At 40.3% G+C, this 18,260-nt stretch overlaps 1 protein-coding gene across 1 annotated transcript in view; it reads right to left on the bottom strand.

Moving 5' to 3' along the window:
• The window catches only part of BRINP3 (BMP/retinoic acid inducible neural specific 3), a 203,281-nt gene that overhangs the window by 169,890 nt on the left and 15,131 nt on the right, over positions 1-18,260 (bottom strand). The window contains exon 2 of the mRNA XM_066192188.1: positions 15,646-15,931. Coding sequence (XP_066048285.1) covers positions 15,646-15,881 — 236 coding nt within the window. The 5' untranslated portion in view covers positions 15,882-15,931. The remainder of the gene's footprint in view (positions 1-15,645; positions 15,932-18,260) is intronic.

Genomic DNA, 18,260 nt, shown 5'->3' with positions numbered 1-18,260 from the left:
ACCAGCTCTAGCAGGTCCATGTCTTTCTCATGCTGAGGACCCCAGAGTGTAGTGCCAGGGTGGGGTCTCCTGAGAAAAGATTGAAGGGAGAAACCTCCGACATAGGTTGTCCAGAGAAGCTGTGACCTGCCCATCCCTGGATGTGTCCAAGGCCAGCTTGGAAATGGCTTGGAGCACCCTGAGATAGTGGAAGGCGTCCCTGCCCATGGCAGGGGGTGGAATGGGATCGAATTTAAGATTCTTCCAACGAAACCATTCCGTGATTTTTCTGATTCTGTGGTGCTTTCTCAAGTCAGTGGCATTAGCAGTCCTTACCAGTCAAGAATACCATCTTTCCCATTTAGTCCAACTCTAAATTTGACTTAACCTGGTTTCTTAAAAAGTGGCAGTCATGAATCACCATTGTGGTAGTAGATGTTACAGATATAGGAAGGTGTTACAGGCAGATGAATATAACTATTTCTGAACTTACTATACATTCTCAAGTGAATTTCACCCATCTCTAGACGTATTAAACCACAAATGACTTTAAAACTATTTTCACATTTGATGACCGTACATCACAATTGGCAAAATAATATTATCACAATGGCACACCCAAAAATGTCCCTGCAAAGTTTAATGTGAGTGCCAAAACATGACCCTCTTATAAATGTCTTGACTGCCAGATAAGACGCAGTCAGATCATCAGCCATCAACCAGGGGGCAGTAAGTTGTTGAAAATCCAAGTGTATTCATTCTAGCCCTCAAAGAACATCTGGCTCCCTGGATTTGCCCTGTGGGTATTAAGCTGGAGTCACTTTCCTCTCCCTGCACTCAGCAGGTAGTGTTAGCAGGAAATCACTCCAGTGGCCTCTCCACTCGTGGGATTGTTACCATCATCCTCCTTTGTTTACTGGCTTTAAGAAACGTTTCTTGCCAGACCAGCTCCTTCTGAAGTTACTGATTTGTTAGCACTTTTCAGGAGGATCTCACCTGACAACAGAGAAGCAAAGCACAAACCTTTTTTCACAACTGGGAAATGTATATTTCTCAAGGATAAAACCACTTTATCTCAGGTACCAGCTGTTCAGACAGAGCTGTCAGCCATAAATTGGTTTGGTAATGTGTAGGTGGACCTTTCTCTCTTCCACCCAACCCTGTCTCAAAAATCCTGTTCCCTGACTAAATTCTGAAAGATTACCAAGTTTATTTAACTAAAACTGACTTTTGTCTGCTGTTTTAGTCCAGTTACTGTGACAGAACTAATTCTTCTGAGGGAGAGAGGAATGGTAACTCATGCATATCAACCCTACATAGGATTTTCCAAAGATTTAAGCTGAGTTAGAAACAGGAGTCCCATGACCTCAGGTTTTGTGGTGTAGAAACTTGCCAAGTCCCACTTTGTTTTATCATAAATACTACATAAAGACTGTCTTATTGCTGTCAACAACAATATAACATCTTGCCAACCCACTCATGGTTTGGAATTCTCATGGTTTAACTGTGAAGACAAGAAAAATAGAGTGAAATAAGCATGACTTGTATATCTAATCTTGCCTCCCCATAAATATATAATTGGTACATGAAGACATTTTTAAAAGTAGAAGTACAATTCTATTTCTTTCATTTTAATGTTCTATTTCACAACCTTTTAAGTTTAAATGTTTATGTTAATTATCTCTAAATTCCAATTAATTACTATGGTTAAAATTCTCTTTTTAGTCATTCATATTTTACCAATCTCATAGAATGGTAAAATGACCATCACTTTTAAAAAAATGAACAGTTTGATTGTTTATTTTGGTTTTTTGACTGTTTTTGTCTCTCTGAAAGAATAAGTGTCAGGGAGTTTGACAAGTTATATTGATTTCTAAGGCTCCTTCATGGTTTGGGTGTCAAAGAAACACATACCCAAGTCACACAGAACTGCTACTTCAGAACACATAAACAAGCACACATTTGTGCTCATCCAGGCCAAGGAGTCAGCAGCAAGAATAGACATAACCATTACTTCATCAGGCAAAATCCTAAATAAACGGATGAGTCTTTGAAGTCAACCACACAAGAAAGAGTTCTAGGAAAAGGAAAATCAAATTTCAAAGGCCTACAACATACAACTCAGAATCAAAGACAACAAAAATGTCTTCCAGACACTACGCAAGACCTGAAACAAAACAAAACAAAACAAACAAAAAACCCAAACAAACAAAAAACCCAAACAACAACAACAACAAAAAAAAAAGTGAAAAGGCAAAGGTATCTAAGGAACAAAGCAGTCCTGGGCACTGAAATCAACATCAACTTCTTTCAGATTCTTTGAAAGTTTGGAGTTGTGCACAACTTGTGATATTTATCAAACATTTATTGACAGGTCTTAGCACCATCAACACATGAGCACGTAGTGGATCTAGAAAGGAAGGTACAGGTGGAAAATCTATAGCATATGAATTTCCCATGACATTATCACACAAGGAATCTATGGGAAACTGAGATTTAAATGAAGAGCGTCTGTAGCACCTATAATACATGCTTTTTTTTTTCTGTACTTTGTCAAGGCTAATTTCATTAACTATATCCAGAATCAAATGGAAAGAGAGAGAAAAAAATGGAGGAAATTCATAATAGCCCCTGTATGAAAAATAAGTTTCATAGTAATGAAAAAGAAAAAGAAGTTTCATGGTAATATGTTTCAGTTACAGATTCTCAGAAGTCTTCTATTGTAGCCACAGGTAAAATTAAATGAATAATCTAGAGTTGACTAAAAGCATGAGAAAATGCAGCAAGATCTGACAGGATGTTTCTGCCATAGGCATTTTAATACAGGGATCTAATCAGGAAAGATCTTTTGGCATTGCCAGGGTTACAAAGATTTTCTGGATGTCTGATTCATGGGCAAATATCCATAGCAAACTTCATTAATGTCTTGGCCAAAGGCTCCTGTTTAGACCAGACTGCAGAAGATATAAGCTTTTCTTTCTAATGGACAGTACTCTCTTTGCAAAAAGGTGAATCATTAAACTAATGCAAAAAGGTGAATCATTAAGCTAATTTATTTAACTCATCCATATCTATCTTTATATTTATGCATGTATACATCCACACATCTCTACATACACACACATGCACATGCATACATATATGTGTACAGAAATATATACTCATGAATATATATCAACATATGCATTCATATTCACACCGATTCGTTCTCACAGTAATCACCAACATTTGGGCTCTAGACAGAAGTAAAATAATAAGCACCACAGTCTACATGTTTTCCCCTTATTCTAATTTATCAAGCCTGGTGATTTGCTACCAAAAGAATCACTATAGAAATACAGAATCTGCCAGTTTGGAAGGGACCCACAAGGATCTTTGAGTCCAACTCTGGGCCCTGCACAGGACACTCCAACAATGCCACCCTGCCCCTGTGAGAGTTGTCCAAACACTCCTGGAGCTCTGGCAGCCTTGGGGCTGTGCCCATTCCTTGGGGAGCCTGGGCAGTGCCCAGCACCCTCAGGAGAAAGAACCTTTCCCTGATATCCAGACTAAGCCTCCCCTGACACAACTTCAGGCCACTTTCATGAGTCTTGTCCCTGGTCATGAGAGACGAGATCAGTGTCCATCTCTCCTCTTCCCCTCACAGGGAATTTGTAACTGCAGTGGGGTCTCCTCTCAGTCTCCTCCAGGTGCACAGACCGACTGCCCTCAGCTGCTCCTCACAAGGTTTCCCCTCGAGGAAAGCCCACCTTTGGATGCTTTCTAATAGTTCAGTGTCTTTTTATCATTGTGGCAGCCCAAGCTGCCCCCAGCACTGGAGGTGAGGCCGCCCCAGGGCAGAGCGGAGCGGGACAATCCCTGCCGTGCCTGACCGGCCACGCTGGGCCTGGTGTCCCCAGGACAGGGATGTCCCTCCTGGCTGCCAGGGCACTGCAGGCTCAGATCCAACTGGCCATGGACCAGCACCCCAGGGCTCTCCCCACAGCTGCTCTACAGCCTCCCCAGTCCACACACACGGCCAAGGTTTCCCTGTCCCAGGTGTAGCAGCTTCCTTGCTTAAGTCTATATGGTTGGTGATTGCCTATCTCTCTAGTTTGTTGAGGACTTTCTGCAGCTCCTTTCAGCCTTCAAGGGAGTCAAACAGCTCCTCAGTTTTGTATCATCTGTGAACCTGCTGAGTATCCATTCCAGTCCTATGTCCAGGTTGTTAATGGAGAAGTTGAAGAGCACAGGACCGAGGATGGAGCCCTGTGGAACCCCACTAGTGACAGGTTGCCAGTGTGATGTCATCCCAGTCACTGTAATCTTTTGTGCCGCAGCTGTGAGCCAGATGCTCACCCATTTCATGATATGTTTATCCAGCTGTGGAATGGACATTTTGTCCAGAATGATCGTGCAAGAGACAGTCTGGAAAGCTTTACTGAAATCTGAAAAGATTACATCACCAGGCTTCCCTTGATCATCCAGGTGGGTCAGCTTGTCATAAATGAAATCAGGTTTGATAAGCAGGACTTTCCCCTCATGAAGCTGTGCTGGCTGTGACCAATGACTATGTTGTCCACCAGGTGTTTTTCAATACCTCCTGGAATTACCTTCTCCATAATTTTACCAAGCCCTGCAGTGAGGCTGACAGGCCTGTAGTTTCCAGGGTCCTCCTTCTTGCCCTTCTTGATTTTCAGCAGAACACTTGCCAGATTTCAGTCAGCTGGGACCTCTCTGGATTTCCAAGACTGCTCAAAAATCATCATGAGAGGTTTTGCAATGACATTAGCAGCTCTTTGCGGATTCTTGGATGAATCCCATCAGGCCCCGTAGATTTGTAGGGATGCAGCTGGAGCAGCAGATCCCTCACAAGTTCAGGGTAGACTGGGAGTTGATCATTCTCACAGACAAGGTCCTCCAGCTCATGGCACAGAAAACCCCCGGGTCCATCATCCGTGTTGAAGACGGGGAAAGAAGGCATTAAACACCTCTGCCTTGTCCCTGTCCCAGTTCGTGAGGTGACCATCCTCATCCTGGCATGTGCTGATGTTACTTTTACTCTGCCTTTTGCCATTAATGTATTTGAGAAAACTCCTTTAATTTTCCCCAACAGTTCCAGAAGCCTCAACTTCAGCTGAGCTTTAGCTGCACAAATTTTCTCCCCACAATGGGGAGCAGCATCTCTGTATTCTCCCCACATCATCTGACCCTGCTTCCACACCTTCCTTTTTAGCTTTATTTCCAAGAGAAGATCCCTGTTCAGCCAAACTGGTCTTCCACCTAGTCTGTTTGATTTCTAGCGTTTGGGAATTGCTCACCAGCAAAACTGACCAGCACTGATGGGTCCCAGCACCTTTAAAACATTTTCTTGGGGGACCTTGCTCACTAGTTCCCTGATCAGCCTGAGGTTGCTCTCCTCATATCCAGAGTTGAGGTTTTGCTGGAATTTTTCCTCCTGCCACCAGAGATTTTAAGTTCAACATCTCCATGCTTGCTGTGGACAATGTGGCCCCAACCTCCACTTTGCTCACAAAAAAAAAAAAAAATCCCAGCTGTTGGCAAGCAGCAGGTCCAGGAGGGCATCTTTCCAAGTCAGCTCCCATGGGACCAGTTCCAAAGAGTCATCCAGGTGTTTCAGGGGACACGTGGTGGTGTTTTAAGGGGCCCCACAACAACAGAAGGACTTTTACCCAGCTCATCAGCTGTCTGGCCTTCTAGTTCCAGAGCCTTGTGCCTGTTGTAGGAGGTGCCAGCCCTATTGTCAAATTGTCAAATTCTGAGGAGGTGAGGAGGAGGAGGAAGAGGACCTTTCTTCCTGTAATGTGTGTCTCTTGCCTCCAGCCTTCATCTTCTACACACCCTTGGCTAACAGGCCCTTGATTAATTACCCTGCAGGGCTGTGAGTCCACCTGCTTCTCCACTACAAAGGAGGCGTGAGATTCCTGAGAGCCTTGAAAGTGAAACATCTCTGAAAATATTCCATCTCTTGCTTGTTTGCTCAAATCCTATGTATTCTTTTTTAATAACTTGAACTTATTATTTTTAATTTTTATTTTTTTGCATGGTTAAATACATGAAATGTAGACAAAAGGCCACATTCTGTTTGTTAATGCAGGTTATTAGATTGCTTATGCTGTGTGAGGTTTAGCCTTCATTACTATTATTATAATCTGTAGCCAATATTTTTTGTTAATGACTAAAGATGTAGTTTAAATAAAATACTATTAGATGTGACTTGATAATAAATCAATGTCTTTGTGTACTTCCTATTATTAGAGCACATTTATCAGGAGGCAAAGATGATACTGTATTTGAATTCCTAGTAAAGCATCTAATCCTACTGCTAACAGTCAGGATATAGGTAAGAAATCTATATTAGTTTTAGTTCAAGAACTGTAAGGATATAGTTCACAATTAGCTAAAACAAAAATATTTATTTTAGATTAACCAATTACATCTCCTCAGGTCTTGGATTCTACTTTCTTTCTGAATATTTGGTAGAGTGTCTTTTCTGTTTTGATTTTAAATTGTGTTTCTCATATAAGTCAAAACCTCTGTGTGTGCTTTTCCCTCGAGAAATTAGCATTCTCTCCTCAAAGCCAGATTCTATCTCTTGGATCCATGTGAGACCTGCATACACAACTTCTAAATTGCTGGTGGGCTCTGAATGTGCATTTTTCAGAGCTCTGTATATATATATCAAATTGTCTGTTCAGTAACAGTATCTTCTCTTCTCAAGCTGCATAAATGAAGTAGAAATTGAGAGTATCAGAAGATGAATTGAGATACAGAGCCATTAATGACCTTAAGAACACTGTTATCCATAACAATCATATTGGGATTCTAGGCAGAATCAAGCAACAAGACATTATTTTGAAGTATTGCTTTTCTTCACAAGGGTCTTTGATGGAATGAACCTGTAGCTACAGAAAAAAAAAAAAAAAAAAAATTCACAACCAGCATAATGACTGTGAAAACCTGTAGAATCAATCAGTCCGTGCTAGAAGACAACTAAGATTTGGATTCAGAGATATTGACCACGACCTTAACTTAATGACAGTAGAAGAAAATGACAAAAATTCTTCAGTGAACACATTTGGTGTCAGTTGTTCTTTTTCTGCATGGAAAAGACACAAATGCCCTTCTACACAAAGAATCACACACTCCAATCAATACCACTGGCTTTTTATACACAGAAGGTTTTTGCCCTACTCAGTCATTTTTTTCTGAATAACATGCCACACATATAGACAACATATGGTCAAAAAGAAACACCTGAAAGCCATTGTGTTTGGAGACAGCCTACTGGCCTAGCTGCAGTAAGAAAAAACAACAACATGGGAGTTAAAAACCAAAGAACAGAGAATTTGATTCAAGTAATTAAAAAAATACATTTTTGCTTTTTCTTTAGTAACTAAAAGAAATCTTGGTAATTGTTCTCTCCTTTATGAAAGTCATCAGCATTTGATATCCTCTACATCTTGAACATCGCTGATAGTACCAGCAGGGACACTGAAACGAAAATGAAAAGGAAGGGCAAATGAAAGAACAAAGAACAAACTAACGAAAAGTCTTCAAAGAATTAATGAAAATGACCTGATTTCATGCAAAAAATCCTGTCAGACTACCCTGCTGACTGAAGAATGTATCTGTTATTAGTGTTAAACAGCTTTTACACTACTTCAGTGATTGCATGAAACCATTAAGTTACAGCCTCTATTATACTAATTTTTTTAGGGCAACTTAAATGATTCATGAACTCACTAACTGAAATGATGACACACCATATTCTCTAAATAAATGTTCTTTGTTCTTGGGAAACATATCAGTAGGAGGTTTGATCTAATAATTATCCTTAAAATATTAGATTTTGAAAGGGGGTATATTCTAGAAATGGATTTTAATAATGTTTACAAAAAATAAGATTTGCTCTTCTCCTTGCCATTTGAGTTTCTTTAGGATCTTTTATTAAATACACAGAACAAATAAGGAGAAATACAAAGAGAGATTGTCAAAACACAGACTCCTGCAGTGTATTATGAAAAAAAGACATACAGAAGGCAAACTCAGCATCAATAGTCTCCTTTGTTGCCAAGCTGAAACACGCTCATGTTCTTTGTCAAGCTGACTCCTGAGAACACTCCTAATCCTGCTGGCACAGCCAGCACTGTTCCCCAGCACCCTGCCCACTGCTGCTCTATCTCACCAAGAGAAACTCCACCCTTACTGTGAAACCCAGCAGGCTGATATTGAGCCAGCCAAGTGGAGTGAGGGGACACGGGGTAGGTCTAAGTCTCCTCCCTGGCAAAACACCCTACAGGCCTTTGAGTTCTGTAGAATTGGACTCTCTGATAAATAACTTGTGGTATTCTGAATGTTCTGCAAGATTCTGTAGGAAGGCAGAATCACTTAAAGATACACTGTTTCTTCAGGGGCTGTCATGCTCTTCAGAGACCCACAAAATGGTTTGGGCTGGAAGGGACCTTAAAGCCCATCTTGTTCCATCCCCTGCCAAGGGCAGAAACACCTTCCACTAGCCCAGGCTGCTCCAAGCCCCTTCCAACCTGTCCTTGGACATTAACAGGGATGGAGCCTTTTTTCCAATGTCTTTAAATGTGGGCTGATATTGTGGATCAGTCTCAAAAATGAACTTGATTGCTCCATTGCTCTTTAGGAAAAAGTGCTTTCCTTAACCCAGAGCACATGACTTTTCTGCCATGCTGGCTCATAGACTTCAGAGAGCTGGAAAGACAGGGTCATTTTGGGAATCAGAGCTGCTTGCCTATCTTCCTGTCCATCTCTGAGCCCTCATTTGTGTCTGCCCTTTTCCTGGGCCACAAGTACTCACAAGATCCCAGGTTCTTTCATTACTACCCATGGAGATATCATTTATCCATGCATGGCAGACCCTTTACACAAGTGGGATTGTGAGCACAGACCTAAACAACCATCCAGTCTTTATCTTCTGCACCTTTCATGACTCTGATCTTAGGATCTTACCATCTTAGGAGCCCCCCGATTCTCCCAGTGCTATTGGAGATAGCCAAACCCTCCTTCACCTTTGTGAACCTCCAGTCTAGGGACTTGTAAATCCGTTAATATTCTGGCTAAACTAAACTAGGCTATGGTTATAATTCATCGGAAAACATGTTCTTAACTTTTCAGTTATGTACACATGGCTTCTCAGTTTAAATTCTCTCTTCTTTTATTTGCACCTTTTCACAGGCATGTATCCTCCAGAGAATCCCCTGGATCAAGATCAAGAAACTCATATAATATTGATGACAGGAATTTCTAATTGTAAAGCATCATGACCTGATCAGTTTTTGGGCTCTAAAATTTAAACAAAAATACTTTCCTATGAAAGGGATTTGCATTTAGAACAAAGGGATGGAAATTCAATGGTTTTGGAGGACATTATCCAAGTATTTCTAGACCTGGGAATACAGTCATCTAAAGCTTTAATTTTGCTCAGGTATGTCCTTATTCAAGCAGCTCCACCAAACCTAGGTATTTAACTGGTACCATGTTTTTTTATGCCCAGCTGACTAGAATAATTGAGTCTGTTATATCACAATCCAAAATTAAAGTCATTGATGTTTTTCATATCCAGACATTCTTGAAAATGTCCTGGGCTACATGTACTTTTCTAGTGGAAATTTATTAGCTCACAATCCCAAAAACTCTTTGAGCTGTTCTTCACTGTTACCAGCCTGTGAACCCCTGAATTTAAAAAGGGGACTTAGTGCACTCCCCAGTCTAGCCTTTTGCAAACATTCTGGGAATGATGATTCATCTGATTTCTGTATGTTTTATCCACCAAGCTGAATGGAATATTCCCTAAAGGAAGTTGACCAGTTACAACACAGACCAGAAGCAATTTACTGATAGATCGAATTTCTGGAAGAGACAGAGAGAACCATTCCTCTTATTCCTGTTAAAACACTTGTATTGAAAACCATTGTTGGAAGACCTTTGTCAGTTCTTCCCCATGCTTTGAAATTCCAGATTAATCAGTTCAAATCAGCCTCAGGAAGAGCACAAGAAAATGTTATTCCAGATCCAGACCATACACTGGAGTGAAAATTATGATTCAGGGCATATTGTGTACCTGTACAACTGATCCTCCTAGGATTTTATTAACACTGTCTGTCACATGTGTTAAGAAGTCTAGTGAGAATTCTGGGCTAAAATATTTTGATAGGGAGTAAAAAAAATGACAAAACCAACTAGTGTTGGCCCTACTCTGGGTTCACACACATGAGTTTAAAACACATTAGTGAGTGTTCTGTTAGAGTCTTGAGTCTTGCTCACTTTGCCCAATGGGTTCAGTCACCAGAGGATTCAGAACAAAGGAGAGGAACTCAATGTGTTATCTTTAACTTGATGGCATTATTTTCAAATGCTTCTATTTTTGTAGCTGTTCATGAACACAATCCCTTTTAAAACAACCTCTACGGGAATCTTCTTAAGCCATTAGTACCATGCTGCCAAGAGCTACCCACTGCTTCCAGAGGTTCCTCTTTTTTACCCTTTTGAAGAGTAGTATCGGGCACTTGTTAGATGCAGTTGCCCCAAAGGATGTCAATGGTCACTAAAACTTCATCCACTTTTATCTGCATCATATCTTTTAACCCTTTCCTCCTATTAGTAGGATTGGGAAGGTTCTGTAACTTTGTATATCCCAGAATTTCTTTAATGATTATGAACCTTTTCTAAAGAACCAACCTAAATTTATTCATAGCCAGTTTATTCATAGCCAATTTGGTTCTAACACAGCAATGGTTTTTGGTTTTGATAGCTCATCTCACTTTATATTATATGTTCTGTTGACAGGAATTGTATCCTCTTTCAGCTCTCTTTTTTTCCCCCATAAGTAATGTCAAGTATTTCCACCTTAAAAGAAAGAGTGAGGCTCTTTCTTCCCCTGATTCTTCACATCTGTTTCAGGTTTTAAATCATTTTGCTTCAACAAAACTCCACAGTATCCCTGAGGAGATTTCCCTAAGACCTTATTTGATAGCATGAATACTTCCCTATCTCTGTAGAAATTACCTCTTCTGATACAATGTAGGTTCTTTGCATAATTTCACAATCACTCTTTCCATCCTGGTAACCTCTCGGCTCATTCTGTTTGGATTTAAATCCCTTTGTCTGGGTAGCTGATTTACATAAGAGGCACAGCACTCCCTTTATGTATTAAATAACAAATTATAAACTTGGTTTTCCTTGCCAAAATACTTATTGATGCTAACTGCAGGAGCCACCTTCCATGAAATATTGACATAGTATTCCCATGAATCTAGGGGTTTTCAACAGCCATCCTTCCAGGTCCTTTCTTCGTGGTTTTCTTCACAGATCAGTGACAATGAATACCACCAAAAACTCTGGCAATTATTAAATTTCCTGAGGGAGGGTATTTCCTTTGAAGCGCTAGAGGGAATAGAACACTGCCACATTATCAGCACAACTACCCCATCATTTCCAACGTACAACAATGTCAGTAACACCAGTTGTATATTATTTCATGCTCTGCGGTACCAGATTAAAACTTATTTCATATTTATGTGTCTCTTCCAGCTCTGTCCTGTAACACTGAATACTCCTGGCCTTGGAGAGAGTCAGCCTGTTTGCCCATGGACATAACTGAACTTTAATGTACAGAATAAAATATGGGTAGCAGATGGTACATTCCCACAGCTGATGCACTGGTTGATTTTATCACATGATTGTTTTATGCTACGAAAGCCAGATCTGGAGGTAAGAAAAAGTGTGACTTTTATGTTTTAAAAATATGCTGAAGTTAAGACCTCTTATTAGAAACTGGGCTCAGTTAATCAGTGTGTTCCTTGGTGCAAATCTTTGGCTCCATCCCTATAATTTATAACAGATTCATGGTCAGATGAACACTTGTTTACAGTGACCAGAGGGCGTGGATACAAAGCAGTTGCTTTTTGCCTCATTGGCATGAAAACAGGGAGTTTGGCTTTAAGCTGAAAAAGGGTAAATTTAGATTGGATATTCTTCCCTGTGAGGGTGGGGAGGCCCTGGCACAGGGTGCCCAGAGAAGCTGTGGCTGCCCCTGGGTCCCTGGAAGTGTCCAAGGCCAGGCTGGATGGAGTTTGGAGCAACTTGGGCTAGTGGAAGTTGTCCCTGCCCATGGGAACTGGGTGATCTTTAAGGTCCCTTCCAACACAAACCAGTCTGTGATTCCATGAAAACAGACGTGCTATCACACAGTGCATAGAGTGATTAGTTTTCTTGTTTTAGGCTAAAAGTTTGACTATATTAATTTTAAATGGAAAGGGAATATGTAAAATAAAAACTGAAAAAAGTAAGCCTACTGAGTATCATTAAAAACAATTGCCATATGTGAAATTAAACTTTAAAATCAGTCTGTCTCCTGCCACGCAAGTGACAGAAATAGAAGAATTAGCACAGCGCTGTTTTACTCAATAGCTGAAAAATGATGACAATGTTTCCTTCAAGTAAATTCCATTTTAATATTCTTTATTATTCTCTCTACTGGGTGCTCTTCTAGTTCTCTGCCCTATTATCTGATTTTAATCATTCTGTATCTTTCATGGGCCTGCAGTGTATGACCTTGATCCCATTCAAACCAGTGTCAATGGTACAAGACAAAGGCTTTTGTAGCTGTAACTTTGGTATTTACAGAAAAATGCATTACCTGATATAACCAAAAGCAGAATAACATATACTCTCTGCTTTTTCATATGATTTTGATTAAAATAGAGAATGTTATTAATGAGGGAATGAAATAAAATCTTTGTGATATTACAGATTCCATCAAGATTTTTTTTTTCCTCATCAATACTGCCTCCCATGAGACTGCAAATGGAGGGGAAATGAAAATATCATTTTAGTCACTGAATAATTGTTCCATTGTTGGAAAGCAAATGTCAGACAGCAGTCTCATGTAATCTCCTGCTACACACCTTGAACTATGACATGGAATATGTGCAACTCACTGCTGAGTTTATGCTATTTTTATTGAGGTCATTTCATTTCTGTTAGTTGTAGACCCAGCGTGAGGTTGGTCATCTTAAGTTAGTTCCCATGGGCAGCAGGACTTGATGAGTTTTGGCAGAGAGATACAATTGGTCATCTCTTGGGTAAGGCTTGGATGCTGTTGGTCTGGAGACACAGGAGGAGAGCTGCTACTGCTCAGAGCCCCCTTGGTTCTTCTGGAGCCAGCCCTTCCCCAGAGGAGAGGCATTCCTTTAGGTGGCCTGCAGCTACTTGCTACATTTGTGCCATTAAATAAAAAAGGGCTCTTAAGTAATTTTCTGTCTGAGCCCACTGTGCTACCAACATCCTGCCAGCAAGGGTTCAAATGGGACACAAGCACCTGGAGTCCTTCACCCTACATATCTCACTCATCCTAAGCCCCACGGATTTTGACCTGGCATGGATTTAAAATGAAGGAAGAAGGCTTCCCTTCATCCTTAATCCTTAAATATCAGGTCTCAGGTGTGTGCTTCAAGGGGCTGAAGTGAAGAGCTCAGGGACTGGAGGGGCTCTGTTAGCACCTTTCTCCCTTGTTAATATGGCTGAGTCCATGCAGGCAGGTGCTTTCCTCTTCCTTACCTCTCCCTTCAAATAAGGACCTGTCCCTGAGGGGTCGATTCCATTAGGTAAAAGACAGGTGAGGGAATGAACAGACAATTAGGCTCCAAGTCCTATAGCCTGGGAAAGCTCATAGAAAAGCAACGGGGATTAAATTTACAGTGTGTGGCTTCTAACAAGGTCACGGTGTTCTGCACTACTCACTAATGGGGCCATATTTTACAGGGAAACTTTACAATAAGATTTGTTTTTGGAGGGCTGAATCAAAAAAATACAGCTCGTGGCTCTTTTGGCTTCCTCGTTCATTTCTTGGAGAGAATAGGCAGAGAATGGAACTAAAGCTGAGAAACATTTTCTGTGGGGTTGTGTAAATTAACGTCAATTGAAACCTATGCACAAACCCAAATAAATATTAGCAGTGTGATTTCAAATCTGTGAAACTTAACAGTGTTGCTGTAATGATGGCTAAGAGGAGCAAAATTCTCAAGGACCTGATTGTAAGAGCTCAAATGAAATACAATTCCATCTTTCATGTTTTAGCAAGATAATTTCGGTTCAGTTTTGACTAATACAGAATAATGGGAATAAAATATGCTGCCTCAGACTCTGCATTATTGGCTTTACATTATTGGTCCTGACAGCTGGCTTTTAAAATGCAGTAAATATTGGGCAATGCTGTTCTGTTAAGACAAGCCACTTCATCAAGCATATTTCCAAATCACACTTTATTTTCAAAATGTGTTTAATTTTTCTGTGTATTGCAAAGGAGCCCACTGCAAAATTGACCTGCAACAGAGTGCCCTCTACTGCATGTATTTGGGAAAGGAAAATAAAGCAAATTGCTTAAAAATAAAATCTTTACACGCTGAGGCCACCACTTTTGTCACAGGCCACTGGACACTGCACTAAATATAATATACATATAGGCATATATCACTCTGGCCTTCTTCTAAAGGACTGGATATCACTAGAGAATAGTAGCCTAAAATAGGTATGACATTTGCACAATCTCTTTTGTGGTTTTCAGTGAAATCAGTGTGCGTCTTCCCATACCAATATGGTCTGCGTTTGTAGGATGGACAGTTATTAGGGGAGCTGAAAATCTGCCTTGTATTGCCCTGCTGCCCCACTTTCTTTTGGCTGTTGGGAGGAATCCATCACAATTTGAGGTGAAAAGTGTCTCTGCTTATAGATTTATTTTCTCAGTGTTTAACCTCTCCTGGCCTCTCGTTCGTCCTTCTGTCTATTTGCCATTAGGTCACTCACATTAGACTGAACTCCCCTTTTCCTTCCCATGTCCTTGGTGATATTGGATGCTTCTGAGCTACACCCATTGCAAATGATTGAGAAGATATTTCACCTGTCTCAAAAGCGTAGAGACTCACAGGTTGCAAACATATCATTGAAGCAATTCCACAGCAAGGCCTAAATTCTCAAGCAGACCTATACTTTTGAAGTTATCCCCTGTTTTGTCCTTTTCTTGGTCTGAATTGGGCCAGCCTAATGCTGAGAATTGTGATGGACCAAACACCTGCAACCTCTGTTAAAATTCGCAGTGGCTCTTATCACTCGATTCCACCCCTTTTCAAAGCATTGGCATAAACCAACATTAAACCTTTTTGAGTCACTTTTGAAATGCCCTCCTTTGTACCGTGAAGTCTGTTCTGTCAGCAGTATATGCAGAGCCACAATTTCATTCTTAAAACTTCAGCTTAAGTCTTGATGAGCCACACAGAAAGCAATTGAACTTGCTGCATGATCAAAGGTGATCCCTCTGCAACCAAAGGTGGTATTTGAGTCCCTAGCACATTTTTGACCATATCACCAGGACAGAGTTGAGGTGGGTAGTAAACAACAAAGTTTTTCAGAGCAACATAATCAATTATAAAAAGTTCTTCAAACAAAACAGAAACAATACAAGCAGCATTTCCATAATACACAGTGGTCTTGCATACAGCCTTGCACATATTTCAGCAATGAATTTGGTGTCTGTGGATTTGCTCCCACAGCTAAACCTTTCCCTTAAGGAAACCCTTATTGATCATTTACAACCTCCAAGGATGGTATCTGTGTAATTGCTTTCCCTTTGCTTCATACCTGTAAATCTTGTATCTTGTGCTAAATCCCTGTCGACTTCTGTCCACAAAATCTGTGTATTCCTGTGAGCGATGGAAGGGTCCCTTATCAGAGAGGAGCCAGTCGAAGGGGCTTGTGGCATGCTGATCCGAGACAGCAGCAACTGCTAAAACCCAGCAATGAAGACTCAGTGCTATCCACTCCCATAGAGCCATCAGAGAGAACAATTCAGCACCAGCACTGCATCGCCATATCATGCTTCCACTGGGGACTTAGAGCCTTCATTCTCTTAGCTTTCCCTCAACACCTAGACAAAATACACAGTCAATTAGATAAGCACACACTAGGCATCCCTTGGAAGTAGAAACAAGTTTCCTTTCTTTCAGCTTAAAGAGATAGTGGCCTCTACTTTATTATATTTTACATTAGCATAAACCCCACTAGGCTAGTTAACAGTGGAGTGTTTCAGTACTTCAAATGCTGTGAAACTAATGTCTTCATTAACATCATCAGCGATAATATTTACTGTCGAAGGGAAACCTTCACAAATCATCAGGGGAGGGATTGTTGGGTTGGGCTTTTTTTCCCATTCATGCTAGTCATTAATGAAAAATATGCAACATCAGATTCTTGTCTGTTAGCAGCAGTACAAAATCATTCAGCAATGTCTGTACATAAGCTCACAGTTCACACACTGTACAGAAAACAGGCGAGATTCAGAAGATCCAGGCTGCTTTCTCTTTTAATGTCCTTGGGAAAATTGCATTGTGGTTTGTCTTCACTGCAAAGTGTAGTTAACAGACCCACGTCACTCTGTCCAAACCAGCACTGCTGGACAGAGTGACTGCCCTGATCAAGAGCTCTGGAGCTGCCCACAGCGACGAGTTCAAGTGACTCACACCTACTCCAGGTGCTGAAATTTTGGCTATCTCTAACAGCAGCATTTTACTTTGAGTCCAAATCACTCCAACTCAGTGGATCAGCCTAGAAACACTTTTTAAATGGTGCCTAAACAATTTTTTTGTGTGCCCAGTCACAAATCAAGTATTGATTTCGTTATGTAGGAACTCAGTGAAGACAAGCCTCAGTTTCCCTCTGTACTTCATGCCCATACCTCTGGAACGGGCTAATGTTTCTAATATCCTCCAGAGATTTCATTAAAACATCTATGCAAGATCGTGAGGTTTTCAGAGATGACAAAGGTTATGTAGATACCTAAATATATAAAAGCAATCGGTTCCAGTTTTCAGTCTAAGATGAAACAGCACAGAATGAATTAAAATATATGAATGTGAGAGCTTTAATTTTGCTAGCTGATGAGTTTACAGGGAATAAAATGTTGGATTCACATTCACTCACATCAGCACTCATCATGACATTTTTACCGTGCCCTTTGCTATGATTTTTGGGACCTGGTGGGAAACTTTTCCTTCCCATCAGTAATTGGGTCTGTAAGTGCACCCTGAAAGAAGGATATTTCTGACAGAACGGTCCTGCAACTGAAAACTCAGCACCCCCACCCATTATGATGAAATTTGTGTCACTGAACAAATATGCTCTGGGCATATATGTGAGACATTAATATTCTCAAGAGTCTGCAGGAAGCCGAGTACCTCCAAGAGAGCACAGAGGTTCTTGTGAACCAACAGGAATTTGCAGTCTAAGAATATAATAATCTGTCTATACAACCAGATAAATACTCAAGCTTTATGGGGGTGTAATTGTTTGTAACATGATTTGGACATGATCCTGCAAACAATAAATGTATAAAGAAAGACCCTGCTCATATTTCATGCTGAGCACGGACCAAAACACTGAACTGTAACCATAAACAGTTACAGCCATGCAGTAGTTTCTGACCATAAAACACAGCTTGCATTAATTTTATATATCCTTTTGAAATTAAATTCCAGAAGTCTAAAACAGAGACCTCCCTAACTTTTATTTATATTCCCAAGCCATCACTGCCATGCAAAAAGAGCCTGCACATTGAAGTCTGATTATCATCTTCCTAGACTGTGGTTTGTTGGTTTTTTTTTCTTCACAGGTTGAAATTCATGTATTTGAGGTTACACCACTGCATAACCTTCCTCACACTGTATGAGAAAATCTGTGCAGATTTGAAGCAGAACTGAAATGCAATAGATTTCTCTACTGGCCCATTGAAGTCATCATGATCATTTGGTTGCCATTTCCTGATAAAAAATAGATCAGTATAAATGAAGAAAACATTCCAGTCACTTCCAGACCAGCCTTTGCATCACAACAGAGCAAAAACCCACAAATGCTTTTGACTCTTCTTATCACTAATTGGGGTAAAATACACAGCAAATTCATTCCCTTAGATTTTATATGGGCATAATTTCTTGAAATTATGTGAAGCTACAGAAAGTGAGTTCCAAGAGAGTTTTCATTTTCATACCTACTGCTGTATTAAAATTTCTAACTATTGAAAAATTCACATACTTGGTTAAATGTGAAGAGATAGGAGTTTACTTTTTCAGTGTACTTATTAACACTAAAGGGTTTCAGGCTGTTAAACTGTAGTGATGACTAACTGAGTCCCTTTTGAATTCAAAATGATAATATTAGGATTGGAAAATGAATTACTGTGTATATGTAGCATCTTCCTAAAA

This window comes from Chamaea fasciata, unplaced genomic scaffold (genome assembly GCF_029207755.1).
Source record: "Chamaea fasciata isolate MVZ Bird 193981 ecotype frontalis unplaced genomic scaffold, bChaFas1.0.hap1 SCAF_10, whole genome shotgun sequence".
In the NCBI taxonomy this organism is placed as follows: Eukaryota; Metazoa; Chordata; class Aves; order Passeriformes; family Sylviidae; genus Chamaea; species Chamaea fasciata.
The sequence above is the reverse complement of the archived record's forward strand: the minus strand, read 5'-3'. Positions and strand labels throughout refer to the sequence as shown.